The 14,608-nt window shown below is 41.6% G+C and overlaps 1 protein-coding gene across 1 annotated transcript in view; it reads left to right on the top strand.

Annotated features, from left to right (window-relative positions):
* The first annotated feature begins 930 nt into the window (after positions 1–930).
* Positions 931–14,608, top strand: part of LOC104525642 (CUB and sushi domain-containing protein 2) — a 291,143-nt gene continuing 277,465 nt past the window's right edge. Inside the window, 1 exon segment of the mRNA XM_010168859.2 lies at positions 931–1,087. Within this exon segment, the coding sequence (XP_010167161.2) occupies positions 931–1,087 (157 nt within the window).

Here is a 14,608-nt window from a genome sequence, read left to right on the forward strand (position 1 = left end):
GCCTCCAGAATCCCTTCTGAACCAGTCCTACCAGTGTCAGGGTATTGCCCCATTCCTGGGATCCAAGTCACAGACTGGGGGGGACGGAAGGGGGGTGGCTCTTTTGTGATCACTCTTGTGTTTATAACACAATTTGCTTCATCATAAAAAAAAAAAATTTAAAAAAATTGTATCAATATCATCAAGTTGTTTACAGAGGGATGGAGAAGGGGTGGGGATGCTCTGGGAGGAGGCTGCATTGCTCTGGCAGATGTCTTAATAGCAGAGATGCGGGGTGTGTGTGTACGTATGCATACTATGCTGTGCTCCATGCAAAATGGGGGGGCTGTGGACTTATTCCTCTACAAGAAACACGTAGTGTGTGTGTGTATGTGTGGAAAATATCTTAAAGCATAATTTGTGGTTTGTGGAGGCTGGTGGGAGGATTGTGCTGGGTTAGGGAGGCAAAAGTGAGGCAGGTCTATGCACAGCAGCCCCTTGCCACACCACCCCTGCCCTCTCCCCTCCCCAGCATTTAGTGGAAAGAACAAAGATATGGGAAAGATTAATCAACTGGCTAATAAAAAGTATAAATCCCTGGGGAGTGTGTGCTGCTAATGCCGAGGAGCTGGCTCTGAGACAGCCACCGGGAGGGACGAGCCAGCCCTCCTCTCCTTTCCTTGCCTCTCCTCTCCCCGAGCTGCTGCCACACTTGGTTCATTCCAGCTGCAGAAGCTCAGAGCCTTCCATGCGGTGGGATTTTTTTTTTTCTGGGCTGAAAAAATAAAAATCACAAGCCTGACCTGCTTTTTTTTCCCCCCTCTCTTTCCTTTCTCCTCTTCATCCAGCCGAGCTGAGGACTATCCCAATCACAAAGGAGAAGAAAAAGAGGGGAAAAACCCAACAACCACCACCAACCCCCAGCACGCCCCGTTCCTGCTGCCCTTTGACATGCAACCTTCCTTGGGATGGGACAAGCCGGGATGCAGTTGTGGCTTTGGAAGGAACTGGGGAAAATTGGGGATCTTTGCTCTCATGACGGTGGAGGTGAGCTCCTGGAGCCGGGTGCTGCTGCTCTCCGTGGGGCTGCTGGCGGTCTCGGTGACTGGTAAGTGTAATGGAGAAAACTGGCAACTTTAGGAGCATTTTTCTTCCTTCTCCTTAGATCAAAGGACCTCTGTTAATCCTCTTTGGGGGGAGGAGGGGGACACTGATGACACTGTGTGTATATGCACATGCTTCCCAGTAGTGTTCAATAAGGGACTATATTTTCTTCAGAGCTTTTGTACAAGATAGTTTTCTTCTGTATCCTTTGGGAGCAACAATTTTAAGCGATGGCATAAGGAAAGGTGGATTTATTCGATCTTGTTCCCCTTCTCTGGTGGGTCAAATAATTTGTGCACAGTTGCTGTATGATGTGCAAGATGACTGTGAAAAATGCCATCACAGTTTCCCCCCCTGCCTTTCCCTTGCATCTCAATTCATTCTTTCACTACCCCAGTGTTTGCCCATGGCTGATAAAATAGATCTAGGATGCCTTGCATGAAAATGGAAGCACTTTTGTCTTGCTCCTTCTGCCTTTCAAGTTGATTGTATCTTATATATGAGCTTTTTTGGCTTCAGCATCATGTTTTTTGTGAAATACATGTTTATTACTGGAAGGATTGTAAAAGAGTTGAATTTGTGGGGAGTTTGCTTATGTCTCCTCCTTAGTTTCTGCAACTGCCCTTGTAGCAAAAGCAAATCTGAGGACTGAAGTTTATTTCTGGTGTTAACAGCAAATATTTAGGGACTGTCCTTATGTGTGTGTAGGAGGGGGAAGAGTGGGAGAGCTGAGTGTTTGGCAGTGTCTTCTTTTAACACTGTGCAGTGCCCCGATTTCCAAGAGCTTCTAAGAAACGTTTGTCTTGTCTGCTGTATCTTGGGCTTAGAGGAATGTTTGTTTCTGTGTTGATGTGTATCAAACCTTCTTGGGTTTTGTGGTTGTTTTGGTTTTTTTGTTTTGTAAACTTTGCTATCTGGAATGCAACACTGATTTTATTATGTAGGGCAGATTTCCTCTAAGAAGATCCAGAATAAGTATTGACTACTCCTCCTAAGTACTCTTGCAGTGGACCTGAAGAGTTTTGCTGACTGGAAGTATTAGGAAAGAGTATAAAACCAAACAACCTACAAGTCCTAATTAAAGATGAATATTTATTTTGATTCATATTTTTCCTTTCTGTAGCAGGAACACTAGCCTGTACACAAGAGAAATAAATTCCAGCAGCTTCTGTTGTGCTTTTCTGATAAAAGTAGACCAATGGAGACATACCTAAATATGATTTACTGTAGCAGGGATTTAGCTGTTTCCTTCTAAGCTATCTGTAGCTTATTTACACTAGATTTTCCAGGCTTTTCTCTGTACTGGCTTGTTCAGGATAGAATCCTTCCTTCTCAGGCCCCTAGCTCCCTTCTCGTCTGCATTTAGAGTGCTGTCTGTTCTGGATCCTTCACCCAGAGGTTTGTGTTCCATGTTGTTTTTCTTTGTGAGCAGATCATCTGCAAAAGCTTGTTAGACCTCAGATAATTTTTATTTGCATCAGAGTTAGAGGCATTGGTCAATATCTCCTCTTTCCTAGCTCTTCTTTTTTAACAAATTCTGCAATCCTAGTCATGCTCTTTTTGTGAAAGCAAGATAGTTACTTTGAAATCAGTGGCTTACTGCTAAATATTGAATGTGTACAGAGCAAAATGCCCCTCTACCCTTTGCAGAGTCCAGGGTGGTTTTAGGGTCTAATCCCAAAAAGTTTAATCTGGGCTGGGATTTCTAGTACCTTCGCTGAGCAAATAATGAATGTCTATAGAATCAGAGCTCCTAAGAGACTTCAGTTCTAACCTCGCCTGTTCCTGGGGTTGGTGTAGGTGGTAATAACCGAGAGTACCCATAGTGTGGCAGTAGAGCTGTATATGTAAAGCTATCATCAGTTAGTAGTTCTGGCTGTTTTAAAAATAAAAAGGGAGAGAAATCCTGCTCACATCACATCAGCTGGGCTATCTCAGTTGTCCTGTTGCCCAATAATAATAAAAAAAGACCTAATGCAGGTGCTTTCTTCAGATGCTGCTGTGTCTGAAGAGAAGGTGCTGCAGCTTCTGTTCGTGCAAAGAACTGGCAGAGCTGTAGGGAAGGGGGTGTGTTGTGATGTGCTGAAGTTTATTGTGTTTGTGTGGGGTGGAGGGGAGAGGAAATGGGTTGTATAGTTTCCCCTTTTAGTTTTAAGAGTAATGATTTGACTTTAAGATTTGCAGAGGACACTCAGTTTGTCTTTTGGCTGCGAGTTTGTTGTGATCTGTGCGTGGCCCATCACAAATAGTGTCTGATTGTTCTAAAATTGTATTTCTTGATTGTCAAAACAGGTGGGAACAGGAATAGTGTTCCTTTCTGGGCAATTAGCTATGCATTGGTGCTAGAAGGTGCATTTGGGGTACATATTGGCCAGGTGTGGATGGATATAGATGTGCAATTTCTTTTGAAGGTCCATTTTAAAGGGGGTTTTGACACCATTATTTACACCCTGTGCTTTACTAGTCAGCATCTTGTTTTGTACTGGGTTGTGGAAAGATGCACTGGCTTGAAACATGGTCTAATCAATTTAACCCACTGTAATTTTCCTTTTCCTTGATAGAAAATAGTTTTTGGCAGCAGGAAGCTGTTTATGAATTTTGATGTATGTGTACAAATTTACGTTGTAAATCGTCCTTTTATTTTGTTCTGTTGTCTTAAATCTACACAGGATTAAGAGTGATTCAGGGACACTTACTCTGCCAGGGAAGGAATTTCAGTGTGAAATACTCAGTGATTTGAGTGTACTCTTTAAGGGGTAAGAGTGTGAGTTATTAACTCACATACAATTTTTTGTAGGAGGGAGGGAAGTGAATAGTCACCAGCCTGATTATATTTGATTGTGGCATATGATGAAATGACAGTATTTTATGGCATATTGCTTTGATCTGAGTTCTACTATCACTGAAGCAGTTGGGACATCAGTGCTAAATGGAATGAATGATTCCCACACACTCATTCATGTCTTGCTCTTGCCTTTTGTTACTGGAGAGGAATAATTTATGGAAAACATTTAGAGGGTGCAGCTCTCTTGCTTGAGATCAGACTGGCTTCTTGGTCCTTGGAGAGGCTGGAAACACAGAAGGCATCACGTTGCTGTACCTGCCTCCTTGCCCTTGTGACTGGGAGAGGGGGTATGTGATCTAGTCTATGGGTGTTCAGCACTTCATAGTGAGATAACAGGTAATCCTCAGGTGGATGGGAATAGGGCCCAATCCTTCCCTCTCTCTGTGCCTGTATATGTGGCCCTCAGGTTTGGCTGGAGTCTAGCGAATGTACTTTCTTACCTCTTCACACTGGTGTGCACACTTATGAGTTCTCAGTGAAGAACATCTAAATTCAGCATCCTTTCCTCTGTGGAGGTATGTGCCCATGGCCAGGGAGGAGCAGCCCTTGCTAGGAAGACTGGTGTGCAGTAACTAGGACTCTACTTCAAGCCTTGGATGTTTTGGTCACGATTCATGCTGTGGCACAGTAGGCAAGCAAATTCACTCTTGTCTTCTCATTCCTTTTATTGATTGAGTTCATCACTTGGGATATGGGAGCCACTCCTGTGCTGTACATTTGTTTGTTGCTTGTCACTGATATTTTTTTTTTGTCATGGCCTCTCAGTGCTGCTGAGGAACATCTAAGCTCAAGCTTTCCTTGCCACTGAGCTCAGTCTCTGGCATGTCAGATACTTCCTAGGGAAATTTTGTATTCAGCTGGTTGATGGTTCCCAGCTGAGCCAGCCTGCAGTGGTGCAGAGGTGGATGTCTGTTCAACTGATCCTTGGTGGCTGCTTTCCAGTTGTCGAGGAGTTTCTGTCAAAAGAAGGCGCATGTCAAAATGGGCACAGGAACGTGATCCAGGCAATCTGCCATCGATGTCAGTGGATGTGCTTTTTGCCAAGATGGTTTAGGTCTCAGAATGTAGTTGAGCTGTTTATCAGGAGATCATTTGTAGTGTCCCTGCTATAGATAATACATTTTCCTATGCAGAAGTGACTGCCTTATTCATCTACTCTCAGGGACAAGTGAAGAATAAATCTTCCCCCCTCCTACCCCCTAGTTTGCTGTTAACCGCTTCTACCTGTGCTCCAGGAATCTGCAACTGCTGAATGACTTTGTGGTGCTTGTTGCTTTGCTGTGGTTCCTGAGAAGCCAGTTGTTTGAAATGCCAAATTTCCCAGCTGTGCTTATGCTTCTGCTGATGTCCTCTCCAGCTCTTACTTAAATTTGGCATGGATCTTGACCAGAGGAAATTGTTATGATAATGTTGAGGGTTAGATGGGTTTGGAGGAAGGTCAGGCAGCGTAACCTCCATAACACTGATTGTGTAACATCCAACCATAGCAATGAAGCACTTGGGGAAGTGGGCTGAAGGGTGAGTCTCATCTCTGAGCTGCTTCCATCAGATGCAGCTAAGCTCTGAGCTGGTTTTCTAATAGTGAGACCCTCTTTGGAGATGGAAAGGATGTATAGTTCTCCTTTGGACTTGAGTTTTTTGTTAGGACTGTGCAGATAACCTTTTGATCTTTCACTGTGTCACGTACTTAAGAGGTGTGTTGTACAGGTATAGCTGGTATAAAGATTTTGGGTAGAAAGCTGCAATAGATGTCTCTGCCCTTAGTATTACAAGAAAAGTCTTACTCCATTTTTATCAGAAGTACCTTGAGACATCGGGCTGGAGTAACTTTTCGTAGACTTTAGTGAAATTATAACAAATTATAACAAAGCTGTGTTTAGCTGAGTGGATTTTAAATGATACTTCTCCTATCCTCCATATTTCTATAAGGCCTAGATGTGAATTAGCTTTTTGTCCAGCAGAAAGATGTCTCTGCCCTGTCTCTGTCCAGCAATAGATGTCTCTGCCCTTAGTATTACAAGAAAAGTCTTACTCCATTTTTATCAGAAGTACCTTGAGACATCGGGCTGGAGTAACTTTTCGTAGACTTTAGTGAAATTATAACAAAGCTGTGTTTAGCTGAGTGGATTTTAAATGATACTTCTCCTATCCTCCATATTTCTATAAGGCCTAGATGTGAATTAGCTTTTTGTCCAGCAGAAAGTATAGAAAATTCAAATGGAAAGAGGGAGATGAGACTTTAAGGACTACAAAAAAGAAATTGAGTAACAAAGATTCTGTACTACTTGACTTGGTAAGTCCAGCATTGGGTTGTCTGTTTGACATATACTGTAGCTAAAAATGTCAGAGGCAGTGTAATCATGTGTGTTGGCTCTAATATCCAAATGCAGTTGCTGTGGGTGCAGATGAATGATTGGAAGGTTAACAACATCAGGCTTTAAAGGGATTTAAAACCAGGTAAGTTTTTTGCTCCACCTGAAAAGACTGGCCATAGGAACAGAGATGACCTCATCAATCCTGCATGTTAACTGGGGTTTATGGTCTGTCTCAGTATTTTAATGAAGTCTGTATATTGCAGATCATTGAAATGTTTCCCTTAAAAATATATTTATTGAGAACTCTAATATGTGCAGTTAATACTTGTCACCTAGATATTGCAGTGCATAAGTCCAACCAATGAGGCTTGTGTGATACTATCCAACAGCCTGTTTCAGAGTAGAGGCAAACATGGAATTAAAGGGCTTTCCTAATAAAGCTCTCTTTTAACCTGTGCCAGTTGTAAATCCAGAGTATTCCAGCCTTTAGTTTCTCTCTGGGCCCAAGGGTAGAGAGAGAAGGGAGGAACCTCTGCCCTGTGCAGCCTGACCCACCCTGGGGGCTGCCCCACTCCTGCCCCCAGGACCTGCCTCTTGGGTGGAAAGCATCTTGCTTTACTGAGTCACTTGCACAAGGTCATTAGGGGAATTTGTGGCAGAGCTGCAAACATGTCAGTCTCAGCTTTAAACACAAGATCACTTTTCCTGTCTTGTTTCTTAATTCTCTGCAAAGGAACATGAAGCTACTTGTTGGGAGGTGCTTTCAGTGGAACTAGAAGGTTATTTCTGAGGCCTCCTGTGGTGTGCAGGTGCCCACTGTGAGCAGTAGACACTTGCATTGCTGTCAAAGAAATCAAGATCCAGAGATTTAAAGAAAAAGTGATAGTAGCACCCACAGTTCCTGTGTTTACACAGTGTTTCTGGAGGAGGGAAGTACAGTGCAATTATGGAAATCAATGTGCTTTGCTTGCAATAAACATGATGCAGTGCAGTAATCTGCAAAATATATGTGCTTCTGCCATGCTATGTAGTGGCAGACTGATCTGATAGTGGTTAATGTGTAATTGGGAAAATCCCATTGATTAAAGAAATCAAATTAACTCTGTTTCAGTCTCTTTGCTGCTGCCATGGACACAGCCAGCCAGAATGGAGACAGTAGGGTATGCTGCAGGGAGCTTGTATGTGCTTTTCTTTTTATACCTCCCTTACATGAAAGTGGAAGGGAGTTTTTTGGGGTGGGTTTTCCCCCCTTTTTAAATGTGACTTGAGTTAGTGGTGTGACGTTCATTCTTTCTTCCCAGTGTCAAGTGCATTTGCTGATTCAGTCCCTTGCAGTAATGGTTGCAGTGATTTTCTGTCCTTACCAGGTACAGGCATCACCACTGTAGCAATAAACTAACTGCCTGGTTTTTGTGTGCACACAACTGTTGTCTGCTGGATGGAAAGAGAACTGGGGACTCTGTCAGAGTCCTACTGGTGCTGGTAACTTCCAAGAGGTCAAAATAATCATGGAATAGGGAGATCTGGTGATCTGTGGCTTTAACTGGAAGAGGAGAAGGGTCTTGCAACTGTGAGGCGTGAGGCAGATATGGTTGTGAGGAAGATGTGTGATAGGGGAGTAATTAAAAAAAAACCCCACATTATTAGCTGCAAAAATCTACTTGAAAATGAACTGATGGTCTAGGTTTAGGGGAAGGAGGTATTTAGAGAGTTGAAGGAAAGGGGACATGAAGAAATGCCTGTGCAATGTGTGGTATTAGTGTATTTGTAGTGTGGGATGCTCAGTGGCTTCATGAGCAGTGATCCTTATGTGTTTAGTGTGCTGTAAATGTACAGTTGGAGGCGGCCCTTGCCTGGAAGAGCGTGCAGTCTGTCAGCAAGCGTGGGGTGTAATTCTTGAGTGTTGAAGAATTGTGAAGATAACTGGAGATGATAACACAGAGGGGCTTTCAGCCCACCCTGCTGGAAGTCTGCTGCTTAAGCCAGGTTTGTCTAAGGACAACACATGAGAAAGGCAACCAGTGTCACCAGAAAACAGCTTTATACTTGTACGTACATCTGTCTGGCCTTGATAAGAGTGCTGCTCTGCAGGACTTACAGGCTGGAGCTGCAGCCAAGTTCTCATAAAAGCTGGTACCTCAACCCTCACTGGTATTTTGACTTCCTTCTTAGTAATTCTTGGTGACCTCGGAAGGCAGCTCTTTCTCTCCATCTGTAACCAGAAGGAAATTAACAGCATCCTATATCCTGCTGGCAAATTTTCTTTTCTTTCCTTCCATGTAAGGAGGCATTGCTGCTCCTGCTTTGTTATTAGCCCTGGGAGAAGGCACTGGGCAGAATCAGTCTGTGCCCGAAGATATTTTGACATAAGTGCAGGGAGGGTGGGAGGCAGAGCCAGGTGCAGAAAGGTTTGCCCAAGGTCATGCAGCAGGTTGCTAGCAGAGCTAGAAACAGACCCCAGGTCTTCTCACTCCTGTGTGTTGTTGTGTGCTGAACAGCCCAGAAGTGCCATGCTGTCGCTTCTGAGAGATGTTTTTGAGATACGTTCTCTCTGCAGATGAGGTCTGAGCTGTATCTGCTAGTGGGTATGAAGGTATTCTGCAATAGTTACACTGAAACAGAATGATTTCTCAATCCATTTATCAAAATGTCTGCAGTTCCCATTTCAAGGCAGATAAAACAACAATGAATATAAAATAAAGGTGTCTTTATCCATAACACTTAAAAAAAAAAACAACAAAGAGGATAGGTTCTTTTGGCCTCTGGCTTGCATTAGCTCTCTAGAGTGTTAAGTGTTCTGTCCTAATGAAATGGCTTTATTTGGGTTTCAGCCACCTGCATTTCTTTCAGTGTAAAGAATTGAGCTGCTTCCCAGTTGTCAGTTCAGTGGGATGTGAACCAACCGGCCACTTCACCCACAGCCTGATAATCCTGGCCCTGGCTGTGCCCAGAGCCAGTTGTGTGAGAAGGTGCAAGAAGTATTGAAATAGACACAGGATGAGTTAATCACAGCTAGAGAATTAACCACAACTGGGGATTTTCTGGTTCAGTGCTCTCCTCTTATTTGCACACCCTTGACTTGCAGAAGTCACTGAAGGCCAGTTCTTGCTGTTTTCCATGGCTGTTGGCACTTCCAGATCCTTGAGGGTGTGAGTTTTAGTCATTCTGTTTCTCTTCTCTATCTGTAAAATTGGGGATAAGTGAAATTTGCAAAATTCTAAAATGATTCACAGATTTATTCTGCAGAGAGATCTTGGGATGTTTGTGAAAAGCTTTCAGCAGACACAAATTGCACGAGGTTGATTAGCTACACAAGTTTTCTGCTCTTGGTTCTCTCCCTTGATTGCATGGAGCGAATTCAACCATTTCATGTACAATTTGGGATTAACTGTGAATGACATTCGGAGGTGAAAGTTGTCTGTCTGCTACTGAACTTCGAGAAGTATTTGTGGCAAAAAAGTCAGAGCTATAATAAAATGCAGTTTCTGTTCCAGCGAGGATTCACACAGGTTGCTTGGCACCTCCTGTAATTTGCGCTGTGTCACCTGTACAGTTTTTATGTTTATATCCACTTTTGTACCTTTTATCAAAAGACTTCAGCACAACTTTTAAAAGCCTAGTGTACTCCCATATAGATGGGAAGGTGGGAGACTTGTAGCTGATTAAGAATTTTGCATAAAACATCAGAGAACTGGGTACCGGTCTTTAGCAGAAGCAGGGTATTGATGGAAAGGGTGGTCTGGACCTTCAGATCTTAACCTGCCACAGACTCTCTTTGGCTTTGAAGCAGTTGCTTGAATTGTGTGAGCTTCAGCTTCTTGTCTATAGACTGGAATCATACTATCTAATGTGTTCTGAAGATGAATGTCTCCAGGATGGCAGAGATCAAATAGAGAACTTGTTTCCTAATTATGGTGCCTGTTGTTTATCATCAATTTAGCTTTTTTTGTTAACTAGTGAAAGCAGAGTTTTAAATGCTTTTTTTTAATGGCATCTATGTCACCTATGGATGCCTTCCTGTGTAATTTCATTTAGGTTCCTGCTTTGGCAGAGGGATTGGACTAGATCTTTTGAGGTCCCTTCCAATCCCCAACATTCTGTGATTCTGTGATTGCTTGTGGAGCTTATGGCCTGAAAGAGCAGGATGAGTGGATTTCATTAATGTCTGAGTTGGCTTTTTATTGACAGAAAATTTGCTGAAGAACTTTACAGTGGGGAATGATGTGCTGTTGTGTAGTTGCTTACGTGTAGTTTCCGCTCTCCCCTTGCTCTACTTTTGTTACCTGTGTGTGTTCCCAAGCTCTTGAGATCCGGCTGCCTGTAAGGAGGACTCTTTCTCTGATCTAGCTGAAGTGAGTGATGCTAGCTGGCAATTTAAGTATCTTGCAGAAAAGCTGGTCTCTTCTGCATTTTGAAAATGTAAGGATGTACCAGGTCTCGTTCTGTTCCCCAGTCCTGCCTCCTTCATGTTTCTGTAACTCCATTATTGTCAGCAGGATTCTTCCCTCTTCCCATTGCTGCAGGGCAAAGGAGGATCTGGTCCTTTGTTAGATAAGACACTTGATCTGACACTGGTGAGCAGTTAAAGCCAAGTTGGAGGTGCGGAAAATGGAAACTCATTTCTTCTGTAACAAAGGCACAATTCAATGTTCTTTTCCCTGTTTGATACATTGAATAATAATATCAAGAAAAATACATTTCCTCCCAGAAGGAAGGAAATCTTCTTCAGAAGGATAATGAAGCCTGGTGCTTTTCTGAAGCCTATACCTCTTTTAAAGATGCTACTTGCATCATGCAGCATATTGTTTATATCCCTCTATTGTTGTTTTGTCTCCATTAGAGAAAGGTTAGGCACTGATTGTGGACACTGGACATCTGTCAGCAGCCATCCTGGGATGTTGTCGTTAAAGTTAAGCACCACTTGGAGAAGGACTCTGTCTGTTAATATTAAAACAATGTCCATTCACTGAAATAATAAGCATTTGAAGGATAGGGAGTTTGTCCCTGATGGCGCTGGGGATTTCTTTCTAAAGTTGGGTTTAATACACAACCTCTGAGGGCAGGAAAGATCTGTCCCTTGCATGCTGACCACTCTGCAGGGTGACTCTCTTTTCTGAGGACTCCTGGTCTCTTTCTGCAGGCTGTGGTGTGGTGCAAGTCCTGTAGCTCTTCAAAGGATGGTAAAATAACTGTATTGGAATTTCTGTACTTTGGGAGAGAGTTTTAATGAAAATACATTTAAAAAAAAAAAAAAGCCTGTCAGGTGCTCACATGCTGAGGAAACAGTGTGGGATGGTCTCCACACTGCAGATAGTATCTTGCTTAAGGGCTGGGACTAAAGCACAGTCAAACCATTGGGGCTTTTTGAGTGAAGGTCTTAAGTTTTGAAGGTAGATCATCCAGTACCTTGACATGGGTGTCTCTCAGACCAAGGTATCTTCTTTCAGTGGCACATACAGTGCTGGTTTCCTTACCTTGGAAGGATGGAAGGTATGAAAGACAACCTGCAAGGCCTGTGCTGGTGCCACCTCTTCATAATCAGCTGAATTGGTTTGAACTGAAAGAGGTTGTCTACTGAGGAGAGAGTTTATCCCACTGGATTTCAAGTACTTCAGAAAATAACGTTTTATGTGAGAGTCTGTCATTTGTTCCTGTAAAGTGCTGTGAAAGTCTCTTAAATTAGAAAACAAATTATGACCTTTTTTGCCTAGGAATCTAATACTGAAGGCTATTATGGGGAGTTTTTCCCCCTCCTTTTCCATGAGTGCAGTTAGCAAATGAGACTTCTTATGAAAAATACCCAATTTGAACCTAAAAGTCGATTCAGTTCACCCCTTGTTAACTCTTTGATTGAGAGCTATGTAGATTGAAGAAGAAAGGTATTGATCTGCTTTTAGGATTGAAAACTAAGATTAAATAGAATATGTCTAATGGGGAAAATTAGGTTTTAAATGAATGGAGGAGGTGAAAGAAAAATAAGGTACTACAATATAATGGTAATGGCAATGGAAATAACTTCTGAGGTTTTGTTAGTTATATGTAGATGGGGGTCACAGGGTACAGAAACTGTGTGGAAATGACTTGGATTTTGCATACAATAGATTGATCCACTGCAGCTCGTGGGAATATTTGTGTACAGTTTGTGGCAGATTGGTACCTAGCATGCTAACTTTTCTAAATTGGATCAGAACAAGATAAAAATAAGTCTGGTTTTGTAGTTTCAGAGCATCCATCAGTTGCCAAGATTATGTTTGGACAAAGGGACATTTCTTGTTAGAACAGAGATGATAGTTTTCTGTGGAAAAATCTAGTTTTTGCTGTTGTATACATGAAATTCATGTGTAAGAGGACTGAAAATTTCAATGTAATTGAAATGTTTCACTTTTTCTACAGAAAAGCTGTTAGCAACCTTTTGTAGCTATTTATTGTTTAGGGCATGTGGCTATCTTTTTGTCCAATTTGATGAAGTGAATTGTTAACTTTTCAATGTACTGTCAACTTCTGGTGACTTTCATTGATTGCTCAAGGTGACAAGTAGGCATTGGGCTATAAATATCAAGTGCAGCAATACTTAAAGCAAGCGAATGTGAAAGTGCTGTTAACAGAATCAGGTGAAAAATGGGATTTATGTCCCAACAAAGTTCCCAGGAGAAATTGCCTGTTTGCCTCTTTTTGTAATTCAAATATGATAATACAAGTGCAAGCTGTTATAATACAAATGCCTGGCAGAGTGTTTTGTTGGAGGATCTCAAAGCACTTGTAAATACATGATACCTTTCTCTATAGAGAGTGTGGGGAAATGAGAATTGTGGTAGAAGAGTGAAGAGCTTTTAATAAGTGGAGTGTCTGCTTACTCAGGATTTTTTTTTTTTAAATATATCTGAAAGTATAAGATTCTGGTCACTGGTGACAGCTGGCTTGCTGGTTATGGCATTAGCTGAATATTTGAAGTCAGTTTTTCTGTGTTGTCCTCTATAGAACTTCTCCTTTCTGTCTTGAACCTTAGGTGCTAAAAAGGGATGGTGGCTCCCTGCAACTACCAACCAAGAGTATATAGTAAATTTGTGTAGCCTCTGTGCTTTCCATGTAGTTATACATACATGAAAATATAAATAGATTATTGATGTTTAAAGACATAAACTAGTAATTGAAACATGGTGGGCAGGGGAAAAAAAAACACTTGCAACTCCTGAGCTTAGAGCAGAGTTAATTCTAAAGAAGAATCTATATCCACTGTCTTATTCTCTTTAAGCTGTCAGTCTCTATCAGTGTAACGATGAAATTGTTAATATTGTGAGAATTTCAAGGACTGAGGTCTTCTAAATTATTGGTGAGATGAGATTTGTAGCTAAGTCAAAAATCTCTCTCAGGAAAAGTTCCATTCTCGCTGGCCTTGAGGGAACATTGAACTTTATAGATGGACACACAGCTTCATAACTAATAATGGCAAATGAAATTGCAGGTACTTGTAAGTCTTTTCATGATGACATGGATTTGGTAACGGGGGGAATAGAGACTAATAATGGAAGTGTATTGTGAGGAAATCTTTAAATTAGGCCTTCACTGTGATTTGTGAGATGGATTTCACCTTGAACTTTATTTCACCTTTTTACATTTTTTTGGTAATAAGAGTCCTAACACCTGAGAGGAAAATGAGTTTGTGTTTGAACACAATTGATAAGCTGTTTAAATGCAAATATTATTTTACTGGAAAATAATTGAAATACAAATTGAGAAATTTGTTTTGGAGATAATTAGCACCTTATAAATGAGACTGAGTCAAAATGCTGTTTATGAGTGGGGTTTGTTTGCAGGGGTTTGTACAAATGTTTTTATCAAATTAACTTCCCTTTTTTGAGTTTTCATTTCACTTGTGGGTTGAGGTGAACTGCCAGGTTTAGTGAAACCAGACTTGTGGGAGACAAAAATCTGAGATTCATGAGATTTGCATAGCAGGAATCACAGATATAGCAGAGAACCATACCTGCCCTGTGGCATTTTTATGGATGTCTGGACTGACAGTGGGGAAAAATGAAATCTTCATTGTGTTCATTTTACAGAATCAGAGAGAAAATAAGAATAAAATTTTAAGAAGCCTTTGAATCATTCTGAACATTTTCATTGAGGCTTAGACTCCTGGGGCAAGATTTGCAAGGATGTTTAGATGCCTAAATAAGTGTATACTTGCCCAGTGGGGTTTTATAAGAGGATATGTTAGCTGCAAAACTCAGGTGCATTTGTAAAGGCTACGAGGCATCTGTCTGCAGTTCTTAGGTTATAAAAAACTGTTTGTAAACCTGATCCACTTAAGTTCCTCTTGAAAATGGACTTGTGGTCCTGAGGTGACATTTTGGCTTTGTGAAAT

Source organism: Antrostomus carolinensis, unplaced genomic scaffold (genome assembly GCF_000700745.2).
Source record: "Antrostomus carolinensis isolate BGI_N321 unplaced genomic scaffold, ASM70074v2 scaffold3800, whole genome shotgun sequence".
Taxonomy (NCBI): domain Eukaryota; kingdom Metazoa; phylum Chordata; class Aves; order Caprimulgiformes; family Caprimulgidae; genus Antrostomus; species Antrostomus carolinensis.